This window comes from Lampetra fluviatilis, chromosome 49, assembly GCF_964198595.1.
Source record: "Lampetra fluviatilis chromosome 49, kcLamFluv1.1, whole genome shotgun sequence".
Classification (NCBI taxonomy): domain Eukaryota; kingdom Metazoa; phylum Chordata; class Hyperoartia; order Petromyzontiformes; family Petromyzontidae; genus Lampetra; species Lampetra fluviatilis.
Genome location: NC_136323.1, coordinates 1,350,997 through 1,363,144, shown reverse-complemented (window position 1 = coordinate 1,363,144; position 12,148 = coordinate 1,350,997). Strand labels below are relative to the sequence as shown.

General features: G+C 48.0%; 1 protein-coding gene across 2 annotated transcripts in view; it reads left to right on the top strand.

The window, feature by feature from the left end:
- The window catches only part of LOC144948416 (uncharacterized), a 266,228-nt gene that overhangs the window by 159,358 nt on the left and 94,722 nt on the right, over window positions 1-12,148 (top strand). For both annotated transcript variants that reach the window (XM_078877862.1, XM_078877863.1), the window contains exons 29-34: window positions 2,132-2,176; window positions 2,781-2,834; window positions 5,500-5,607; window positions 6,983-7,036; window positions 10,470-10,523; window positions 11,389-11,433. In XM_078877862.1, coding sequence (XP_078733988.1) covers window positions 2,132-2,176; window positions 2,781-2,834; window positions 5,500-5,607; window positions 6,983-7,036; window positions 10,470-10,523; window positions 11,389-11,433 — 360 coding nt within the window. The remainder of the gene's footprint in view (window positions 1-2,131; window positions 2,177-2,780; window positions 2,835-5,499; window positions 5,608-6,982; window positions 7,037-10,469; window positions 10,524-11,388; window positions 11,434-12,148) is intronic.

Sequence of the window (12,148 nt, the reverse complement as noted above, 5' to 3'; positions counted from 1 at the left end):
GTCACGTGGAAGGGAAATAATAAATAGATGGACTCGTCCATCTGACCAAATCACTGTCCGTGGTGCTGAAGTTAGGAAAAAATTGCCACTTTTTTCAAATTTTCTTGCTGTGAATTTCACACCTGATGATGATTGCTTGTGTTGCAGTCGAAACGTCGTGAGAATTGTATTGTTTTATATTTTTGTTATTTTATAATTTTATTGTTTCCCTTCTACGTCGCTTTACCGAAATAACCAAGAATATGAATCCCTGCAGTCACGAAAGCTTTAAATCAAAATTTACATGTATAAAGTTTATTTTTACTGTAAACATTTAATATCAGCTCTGCCAATTAGGATGTTACCCAATGTCAATTTGGTCGCATTCCGATTGATGCTCAGTCAATCACGCTTTCCAGTCCGATTGCAATGTGTTGAAAATATTGTATCGGATATGGTTTGGAACCACTGACCAAGAGTAAGTGTAAATCCCCAGTATGTACACATACACAACAAGAGATATGGCCGTATAACCATGAACAGACTGTTGGGGTCACTGCTGTTTGCGAGCAGCAGCTACGAAGGCGGCACGGCACGCAACGGGGTGGGTGGTCAGCACCACGCCCAGTACCTGATACTGATGCTTACACATCGCACCAGGTACTCAGTGTAGCTGAGTCGACCTAGGGGAGACCCAGAACCGGTTCAGCTATCGATTTTAGCCACGGGAGGGTTTGTAGCGCACTGCGTTAACCACTACACCACCATTCCCCACACAGAAAGACAAACACATGCACACTATTTGCGTTTCATCATTCAGGAAAAATAAACATCAAATATATTAATAAATGATGTAGTCAGTAAACATTATGAATATGCAATGGCAGTGATAGAAGTAGTATGAATATTCCAATGATTGTGCCGTATAAAATATACAGTGGCATATGCGTCATTAATAATTATGCTCCACACTTTTAGGTACATAGGTAAATCAGCTGCTTGTAAATACACAATTATTTTATTTATCCTTTCATCTTGGGTTGACTTTAATAACCTAAAATAGAACATTCCCCCAATCATAACGTGTGTGCGGCTATGTGTGCACTAGGGTTGTGCTGCCAACTTTCAGGTTCATCCTAAAAACTCAGGCCTCGATACGACATTTCGGTTGATCCGACAAAAATGTATGTCCGTTGGCCTCCGCTTGCTCGGAGGCCACCGAATAGGAGAGTGTCGTCATCCCACACTTGTGTTTGACGGGAAGACGCTTTCACTCTGACCCCGCACTGACACCAGCCCTGGTTAGCGTGACCGTGTTTAGCACGGATCAGCAGAATGAGCGGCGATCCCTCTGCCTATCGTTGCGTTCCGCTCTGGCTCTCATCCCCTGTGGACCACGTAGTAAACCTCTGTAGTCTGAGCACAAACTCTCTCTCTCTCTCTCCTGAAGCCCTCTCGTCATGGCTGGCAGACCTGGACATTGGCGTCCAGCTCCTGAACACATTGCCGCTGCCATAATTCGCAGGAATGGAATGGAACCTCACCCCCTGTGTATATGAGGAAAGGCTGCAACGCCCCTTGGCTTATTTGTGTTCACGTTTGCCCTTGCAGACAGCGCGGTTATGGGTGTTCTCTGAACTGCTGAACTTTAAAGGGAAAATAACCACCGGTGTTAAATATTGTACTAACACTTGTTTACTGCTTGGCGCGAGGAATTGAAAAGGAATGAGGGGTGGGGGGCTGCCCGAGCCTTCAATTGTGGGATTGGGGGGGGGGTCTCAGCACCCCCAATGATAAAGGGATGCCCTCAACTATAATTTACCCTGAATTTCTGTCGTACAAATGATACATACATTTATGGGCTTCCGCTCACGGCCAACATCAGTGGCGAATATATGAGGGCTCCCCTACGTCGACTCGGCCTTAAATGAGTACCTGGCGCGGTGTGTAAACATCGCCACTGGGGAGACAAAGGTGGCCGGGAGTGGTTTTGGTCACACCGTCCCTCCCTCGTCCCTCCTCGTGCCGACCTTCATAGGCACTCGCTAACAGCACCTGCCCCAACAGTCTGTTAGAGGCTATATGGGGGATCTTTGCCTTTGTATATTGTTTGTGCTGATAGAGTGGTTGCTGTTGTTGTTGTTTATGACAGGGAGCTGATGGGCCTCGTGGTATAAAGGGTGACAAAGGAGAGAAGGTAAGGATTCCACTGAAAAGACAAATTAATATCAGAATCAGAATATTTATACTGGAGGAATCCGATGAGCTATGAAGCTCTTTTAAACAGATGTCCAGTCGGCGCACACGGGGTAAGAACGTTACAACAACAAACAAGACGCTCTGGCTGGCTTTTTTTTATCCGTCGCGGAAAAGTCGTCCAATTCGGTAGAACCTAATACCTACAGCTCTGACAAACTTAAGGCCTTGCTAACCCTAAACATTGAAACGGGAATTATCAAGACAAGGTACAAAGACGAAAGGGCTCAGCTGAGACTGCGTGGAGAAAGCTGCAAAGTACTAACGGGAAGAGGACTTGCGGAGATACACACTCAAGCTGGCTGTTTGCACATGCACGTAGTTGCATGCGTGCGTACAAAGATATATTTATATGCGTGAATTAAACCATTGCGGTCTGTCTTGCCAGTTTGGGACTAAAACAATAAATGCTACTGCTATAAACACACACACATACGTAAATAATTATAATTCACACGAATGCCAATTATTTTAATTAGGAAATTATGATTGTGTTAAAAATACAAATCTAATTAAATTTCTCTCTGTGTTTTTTTTCCTGACAGGGAGAAGATGGATTCCCCGGCTTTAAGGGTGACATGGGTGTCAAGGGGGATAAGGTAAAGATGCTATCAAACTAAACTCACCTCTTTTCTATTTTACCAGGTCAGGCCCACTGGACTATACAGCTCTTTTTCAGAAGCGACCTGGCCACAAATGATAGCTCAACGAAATGGCTTATCAATGTGAACATGTATAGCAGCAACATACTCTAAAACGCGTGATGTTGAGATTCTAAATGTGGAAAGAAATTCAGTGGACCCTAAAAAAAATCCACACCGCCACGGGGAGAGAGAACATGCAAACGTAAAATATTCAGGCGTCAAGGTCGGGATCGAACCCACGACCTCCTGCATACGAGGCGAGGGAGATAACATCTCACCACCACGGCACCTTTGCATTGAGTGTTGTGAGCCCTGACCAGGGGGCTCAGTATTCGAGCGAGTGGCTCAGGACCGGAAGGTTAAAAGTTCAGATCCTGGTTGTGGGCGGTTGACTACACCCATCATTCCTCCCGGTCCAATAAAATTGAGTACCACATTGTGGGGGAGTTAACACCTTAGCAGTATGGAATTTCCACCACCGACTGAGAGCTGTACAGAGATGGCCACCGCCTCTTGTGCTCATTTGGGGAGGACGTTGCTTTGACTTGACTGGTCGTGAGCTCGGTGGCGAACGCTTGAATCTCACCGCAGCAGATCAAGGAAGGTCGAGACGTCACCACAGCCGACGATGTTGCCGTGACAACCTCTCGCCGTCACCTCCTCCTACTCCTTCCTGCTGGATCTGACCGCTGGTTATTGCACGGTCGACACACTTGGCTTCCCGAATCCGTCCGCATTTCCAAAAAAATCTGCCAGCAGGAAGTGAGAATGTGGAGTCACAGCAGGGGATGCTGCGTATGACCCGTGTAATGATGTTGGTGGGAAGGAACACCGGTGACATTATTTTGTGCTGCCGCTGCTTTGGCGGTGGCAAACAAGCACAACAAAAACAAACCCAACACAATCGCCAAAGAACACTGTGGTCAAAAGGAAAAGCTATAATGATTGCTAACATTTCAGGCTATGGCCTGAATTTGAACTATTTCAAACTATTTTTTTTTTTACCAAGTAAGGCACACTGAGAGCTATAGAGCTATTTTCAGAAGCACCTTGGTCACGATTGATAGCTCAACGAAGTGGGCTTATAATTTGGAAATGTATAGCAGCCAAATACTCTAAACGCGCGATGTTGATTCTAAATGTGTAGGGAAAAACCAGACGATGTGGAGAAAAATCCACGCGACCACGGGGAGAGAGACATGCAAACTCCTAATATACAAGAGGCGTCAGCGTCAGGAATTAATCCACGACCTCCTGCGTTCAAAGCGAGGGAGTCAACATTTCGTCATCACGTCATATGGTGGCCGTTTTACATTTATGTGCTCTGAAGAGGGGCCATTTTCGGAAACGTTGCCTCTTTACATACTTATCATTTTAGGAAGTGTTGTTGACAATTGTGCTTAGCTACGTTAGCACAGCAGGATTTTGAGGGACTGCATGTAGAATTTTGAAGGAGAAGAGATGTGAATTTTAGTGCTAAGAGCCAGGTTCGTGAGTATGAACTTCTTTCGCACCGTACGTAGCCAACCGTGTGAAACGGAAGTGCGGCAGAGGGTAGGAGAGAGATGCATTTATAGCAGCGGATGATACGGAGCTCCCGGCCTTTGAGTCTCACGGTCAGAGAGGGTTGAGCAACTTATATAAGTTCAGAATGGAATGTGGCAGGAGAACACAGTAGACACCATGAGCGAGAGGAGGTGGATGGGACGCGCGTGTAGGTGGAGGAGGAGGAGGAGGGCAGGTGACCCAGATGGACATTGGAGTGGCAAACCCAGAGGTTGGTGACCAGGGGGAAGACCCAAATCCGCGACGGTGGCGGTGATGATGACACTGCGAGCGGGTCTTGGACGCATCGTGCCCACTGTGGAATCTGTCAGAAGGAAGGAAGCGATGGCGAGGCGCTGTGATGTCAAACAAAACACTTTTGTGTCAACGATCAAAGCCGTGTGTTCAACAGCAGTAATTCAACATTTTAGAAATTAAGCGTCCCCGCATTTCCACCTGGCTCAGACTCTGACGTAGGAAATCCAACTCGGCCCGGTCAGCAACATCGGCCCCCGAGAGATTGGGCTGCGGCCCGAACCGGCAGCCAAGTTGAGTTGATGAATAAAAGAAACAACACGAATCTTGGGGCGAGAGGAGGTGACCCGAGTTCACAGCCGGGTTCTCTGGCCCAGAGAACGGCAGAACTCGGGCAGCACAGCTGCCAGTGGCACCCGCCAACACTGGCGACGGAGCTACGACTGCTGAAGTTAAAATGATGACGGTGACGATCGAGGTAGTAGTGGTGACAATGACGATGATGATAACTATTTATAGAATTATGATATTGTCGCTGACTATGATAGTGATGATTGCTCTATTTTTGCTGCTGCTGTTGATCATGATGCTGCTGCCAATAATGATGATCATGATGATCGTGGTGATCATTCCGACATGCTGATATGAAACAGCTGCTGGTGATATTGCCGCTCTTACTTTTTTTTGCTGCTGTTCCTACAGATGGTGTAGTTGTTGCTGATGATGATAATGCTGCAGCTGATGTTGTTCCTGATGATGATGCTGCTGCTGACGACGACGACGATGATGACCACGTGTCTCCGTGTGCCCGTGTCGGCAGGGAGACGCAGGGCCCGCTGGCCCCCGTGGTGAAGATGGCCCCGAAGGCCCCAAGGGCCGTCTGGGCCCCCCCGGAGACAACGGCCCCGCAGGCCAGGCGGGAGAGAAGGTGCCCAGTGCATGCGCAGCACACCCTTGTCGGGGTTGGCCCCTGGCATAGGAACGTGGAATTTCCACAACCGGCTCAGGGCCACCGCCGGCGATGAGCGTCGTTTCTCCCGCGCGCACGTGGGCGGGGAAACACCCGAAATGTAGGATCATTCGCATGAGAGGTGACATCTTCTTAGGTTTTTTCGGTAAAGTCACGTAGGTAAAACATCAAAATGAATGAAAATAAAATAAAATCAAAAATCACGACGTTTCGGAGGGTTTTTTGATTTTTGATTTTATTTTATTTTATTTTCATTCATTTTGATGTTTTACCTACGTGACTTTACCGAAAAAACCTAAGAAGATGATTCCTTGCAGTCACGAAAGCTTCAAATCTAGAATGAGAGGTGACGTTGGAAGTTTCTTTCATTGTGAGAGGGAAAGGCGATGTGGGGGGGGGGGGGTTGTTGGAGGCTACGGGGTGGAGAGGTACGGAAGACGAAGCGGTAAGGTGCGATGGAGAAGGCTTGAGAGAGAGAGGAGAGAGACACGCGGTCATCGGAAAGAAGAGTTTCTCGAGCTTCGGCTTGAGTGGGGGGCGAGGAGGAGATGGCAGTGCGAAGGGCGGACAGCGGAAAGCATCCGGAGAGAAGGAGCGATGGCCGACGTCTCTCTCTCTCTCGCTGTCTCGCTCTCTCACTCCGGTGCGCGTTCATGTCGGACCGCGGTGCCATTGGCCGTGTTGTCCGGCGTTTCTCTCCACGTTGCCTGGCAGGCTTAGCCGTTTCCCAGCACGTGGAGTGAAACGTCGGACATCGGTTCGAACGAGACACGCGGCGCGACCCAAAAACTCACCGTACGTACGTGTGTATGTTGACCTTCTTTCGCGCCGTACGAAGCCAACCGTGCTCATCGGAGGTGTGGGGGAAGGACAGCAAACTAAACACACGCAAAAAAAAATCAATGTCATAGGTGCCAACAAACCTCCCCGTAGCTTCCTTCCTTCTGCCAAATGCCACAACCGGCGCGGTGGCTCTGACCCTAATGCGGCCGGGCCCAGCTGAGAGTGCTAACGACGTGCACGGAGATTGGACCGCTCGCTCGTGTGTGCACTGCTGATGAGAGAGCGGCCAACCAAGGAATCCGAATCCCTGCGCTGCCGAATATCTCTCTTTTTTTTTGGCCCAACTTTTTCGTGAAAACGTGTCAATTTTAAACGGGGTCAAATTTAAATTGGTGCAAATCGCCAAGGCGTTGTGCCTCACGCTTGTTTTTTTTGTCAAAGTACGGATGTGGCCCTTGGCCGTTTTATTTTCGTTGGATGAACGGCGTGCGTCGCACGAGCGGTGATGTCACCTGACCCGTCACGTGGCTGCTGTCATCTTGTCGTTTAGGGGAAGCTCGGAGTGCCTGGGTTGCTCGGTTACCCTGGACGACCAGGCCCAAAGGTATGAGTCGCGACACGGCAATCACCTGGCGGGATTGTACACACACACGCGCGCGCGCGCACGCACACGGAGAGAGAACACATGCCAACAAATAGGCATGGACTGTAAATAGATAAGCCTGTGATCAAATCACCCAGAGTGCAACCCAGTTCTCCTGAGGTGTGGGAAGCTAAGCAGGTTCAAGGCCGGACAGTGCTTGGATGGGCTGCTGCGCCTCTCTGTGGTGGGGAGCAGAGGACAGTTGAACAAAATCAATTATTGCACTGTCCTATGCTCCCAACTTTCACCGACATGAACTGACCAAGGCGGTGAAGTATGGTCAAATAACCCCCATGGCATTCCCGGTGTGGGGAGGCCCTCAATCCTTAATTTGTTTTTTTAAAGTCTGCCAAACCTAGCATCTTGTGAGTAGCTTAATGCTGGGGCCCGATGGCCTGAATCACTTCCCTTCATCGCAGTGCGCCAATTTCACCAAGCCTCATACAATCACAAACAATACTGCCACTGGTGGTGTGGTAATAATGGTCAGAACACTGGGCTTGAGATCCGGAGGTCACCGGCTTGACCTACATCTGCCGGCGCAGCAGTTTAAACGACACCTCCCCCACCGCTACCGTCAACCCTGGCTGTCTCTCAAGCGAAGGACTGATCAACCAGCAGTGGCACGAGCAAGGAATTGCGGGGCTGCCACGTCATTTGTTGTTATTAACACACACAACACAGTTGACGTGTGACCAGGTTGAGCACGGTTTGTTTTTTTAGGAGGAACGGAGTGAAATTGTGGCCGGAGTGGTTGGCAGCAGTCTGCTTCGTATTGTTTTTGTTTCTCCCGCTGGAGAATTGTGATCAAAATATTCTTGGTTCTTTCGGTAAAGTCACGTGGAAGGGAAATAATAAAATCATATTAATATAAAACAATAAAAACTCTCACGACGTTTCGACTGCAACACAAGCAATCATCAAAATTTTGATCAACTTTCGTGCGGTGACCCGAGTTCGAATCCCGCTCACGGCCACCAACACCAATCACGATTATCTGAATCGCTCCTGGGTCTCCCCTGGGTCGACTCAGCCTCATATGAGTAGCCTGGTGCTGTGTGTAAAACATCGCCACTGGGGAGACAAAGGCGGCCGGGCGTGGTGTTCACCAGGCACCCCCTCGTGTGCCGTTTTGGCTTTCGTAGGTGCTCGCTGACAGCACTTGCCCATGAATCGCTTCAGACTATAGGGGGGACATTTGTCTTTGTACATGCTTATGCATATATACATATTTACTTATTTATCATGAATGCCTCCTTCTTGACGTTCTTGTTTATTTATCAGATGAATTATTTACTTGTTATTTTCATAGCATTTCTTTAAGGTGATTTATTTTTTATTTGCGCTATGTCGTGAGTTTTAGCCAATCTGGCTCAGAGGCAGCGCACTGATACTGCAATAATGTTTTGTTACCTTCAGGATTTTAGATAATACTGCTGTTCATTAGCAATCGCAAGCGATACATTACGCGCTATTTAATTCCGATTACAAATTCCGCTATTGTGGTAATCCCCAGCCTTTGGTGGCGAACACCTCTAATCCAGCACTGTGGAGGCAGTGAGGGTTGGCGGATCACACAAAGATGTTGTGAAACTCCCTTCCCATGGGCGTTGAGGAGGAGCCAGGAGAAGGCGGTACAGCAAGAATGTGAACTCCATCTGTTCCATCTGTATGGGATAGAGGATTCCCCCTCGCATGCGTGGGGTTTCTGCGGGTGCTCTGGTTTCCGCTCACGTGAATAGACTCATGAATTGGCTGATAACACCTGGGGACGTTTTTTTTGCCAGTATCACAATGATTAAATATTAACAATAGTATTTACCTTTAATGTGAAATTATTGTGCTTAAGGATAGGCTTTGTTGTGCTGAAGAATTGGCTTTACCCTTTCTGAGCAAAATTGGATTTTATCTGATTCATATTTTTTCTACATATTACAGTAACTCTTGCTGCAATTAAAGCAAGGTTTTACTGTTAGCGGATTACCAACGGAAGAAGATCCGTAATAAAATATTTTAACAATTTTTGTTGCATGTATTCACATTAGATTACGGTCACTTAGCACATGGCGGTTGATGAGTTGTCGTGGTTAACTTCCGTAAAAAAAGATTCTAACGACATTCCAAAAATCTTATCAAAATGGTTTTAAATGACGACGTGGGGCAGCGTGGGTCACTGAGAGGGCAGCAGCGGCGCTGTCCAAATCGGATCGCAGGGGCCTGTGGCCCTAACCCAGCGCCGCTACGCCCACGGGTTACCCCAGCCCAACACCCCTTTACGTCAAGAGAGTCACCTTCAAAGTAGCCGAGCAATCGCATTGTGTTACATTCGAAATGGAATGCAGGCTTACGTTACGCAAATGCCGTTATCATACCTGGGGTTGGATCACCCAGCTCCCCACCGCGTTGCTTCAACGTAATGCAGCAGTCAGGGTGATCGATGGTGCAGCACTCACTGATGCACTCCAGTCGTTCGCACACCGACAGTCATCGAGGGCGATATTGGCATGTGAAATAAAGATCGCTTAAATATTTTACGCGATCAAACCCACAAACCTCTATTAGGGATAATATCGGTCGCCAAAGCCTACGTGTTAAACCAAAATGAAGATTGATTGAGTCAGTCGTCTCATTATCACTCTTCTAACGCTACTGCCATGGCTACTGTTCCCGTGAACTTGACCCATTGAACCATGTTGAGGATTTGGTTGACCGGACACTGGCTGTTTCGTCTCATCCAGCACACTGTGTTCAAACACCACACCGCAGGTCACAACAGCACTCACCCAACTCACTCAACCACCCACCTACTCACGGCACTGCAGGCCGCAACAACTCACTCACCCACTCGCTCGCTCCCCCATTCACTCACCGATCCACTCACCCATTCACCCACCCACCAGGTCACTCTTGGTTGCTCGATTTTTCACCTGCTTCAACAAAGTAAACTTGAAAATTTTAGGATTATATGAAACATTTGTTTTTATAAATGCATGTAGGACACAGTGGGAATGACCTCCACGTTACAAATGATATCCAATCACTAGCACTTATGATCCGGTCACTGTGGTCAAAGCAACGCAAATACGTCACTCAAGCTATACGAATAATCTGAATTATGTGCTCATCTTTACGAGTAAAGATGGGTTCTTCGACTTTTGTCTGTGTATGTGTGCCGTGCCGACCTTCATAGGTGCTCGCTAACAGCACTTGCCCCAACTGTCTGTTGAGGCTGTACAAGGGCATCTTTGTATTTGCATATGAGTGTGTGAATGTCTATGTGTTGTGACGATTGGCACACTGACTCATGGTCTGTATGGCTGAATATGTGTTCTCGCGGTATATGCGTATCACCGCAATGCATTACACAAACTGACTGGCGGTGTTTGTCTTACAGGGCTCTCTGGGACTGAATGGAATTCCTGGTGCCAATGGAGAGAAGGGGACACGGGTATGTATATCATTGCACCTCAATAGCTTATGAAGAAGGACTCTCAGTTTATTGTGTAAAGATCCCGTCTGAGACTGGTCTGTTTGTCTTTGGGTGTCCAGAGACATCAGAGACTGGTCTAACTGTCGATTGTCCAGAGATCCTATCAGAGGCCAGTGTTGTCATGCTGTTGTATAGAGATCCCTACTGAGACTGGTCCACTGGCCTCTTGTCTAAAGAGCCCAGCTGCATCTGTTTCCTGGCCTCTTGTGTAGAGGCCAGGTTAGAGACCAGACTCGCAGTCTACAGTCTAGAAGCCCCATTAAACATTGGTATGTCAGCCTAACAATCCTAGATTTTAAGTTTTTCGTGACTGCAAGGATCCATATACCCTTTGGTTTTTTCGGTAAAGTCACGTAGGTGAAAACAAAATAAAATAAAAAATAGAACAACGTGTCATGTAGCGGGCGGTTGGGCAGGGGATTATCATGAGTTAAGCCGATAGATTACCATCTTTTTTCTTTGAATCAATCATTTGTCGTCATCAAAAGTCCACGGTTGTCCACGCTCGAACGAGCACTCGTCTTCTCGGTTGGCCTTGAGCGAGCAGTGACAATTCCACGTACCTGTGGTAGGACAACCGATGTTGACTTCTCCCCACCAGAGTGGCGCTAACGTAGTGTATACACCCCAGATGAACCATAACGGTGGTCGGCTGATAAAATCCCCAACCAGGACGATTTGAACTCGCGACCATTCCGCGTGCGAGTGCAGCGCTGTCACCGTAGCGCCACGGGGTCGTGGTCGTCCTCCGTGTTGTTTCCGTGCGAGGCACGCGTTTTGACTCGCCATGCTTTCGATGTCTCTTGTGTTTGTTTGTTTGTAGGGAGAAACCGGGAAGCAGGGAACCAGAGGTCAAAGAGGTCCCGGGGTAAGAGCGTTCACCAACCTGAACACGCCGTGCGGAATCGCCAACCGCCCGTTGCACCGTGCCATGTTTTTGCAAAACTAAGAACGAGTGACGCAGTTTTTTAAACGTATGCGGTCGAATGGGCTTACGTTAATCCCTCGGGGCATGAATTCACATTTATGATGAAACGTAACCGAATCTATATTTTAAGAGGGAACCAAAAAAAAAATCCTCTAAACAATTGTTCGTTTAAATTGAACACCACGTTGGTGTGATTGATCATCAGCATCGACACAGGGAGACAAAGGTGGCTGGGTGTGTGCATGTCCCTGACTGCAATAGCTCCCCATTGTGCCCCACAGGCCTAAATAGGCACCCACTCACAGTGCTTTGAATAGCGAGGTTTTGGGATTAACAACAACAAGGACAACAGGAGTCTGGACTGAAGCACTTTTGTACCCTCTCTTGCAAAAAGGGGCTTCTGTCCTAATGGACACTCGTCTGGTTTTAAGTCCATGTGTGTGGATGTACTCGGTTAAGAATAAGGCCAGCTATAGTGAAGGGTGCCTTCACTCACACGACAAGCAAAGCCAGAGGAACAAAGCACGACAGGGCACAGTCGCGTTGCGGTGAGCAGAATGCAGCATGAACTCAGCGAGCCGAGTTCGATTCTTGGCCGCTGTGAACATTAGCCGCTAAGTGATATCTTGAACTGATCCTGGATGCAACCTTCAAT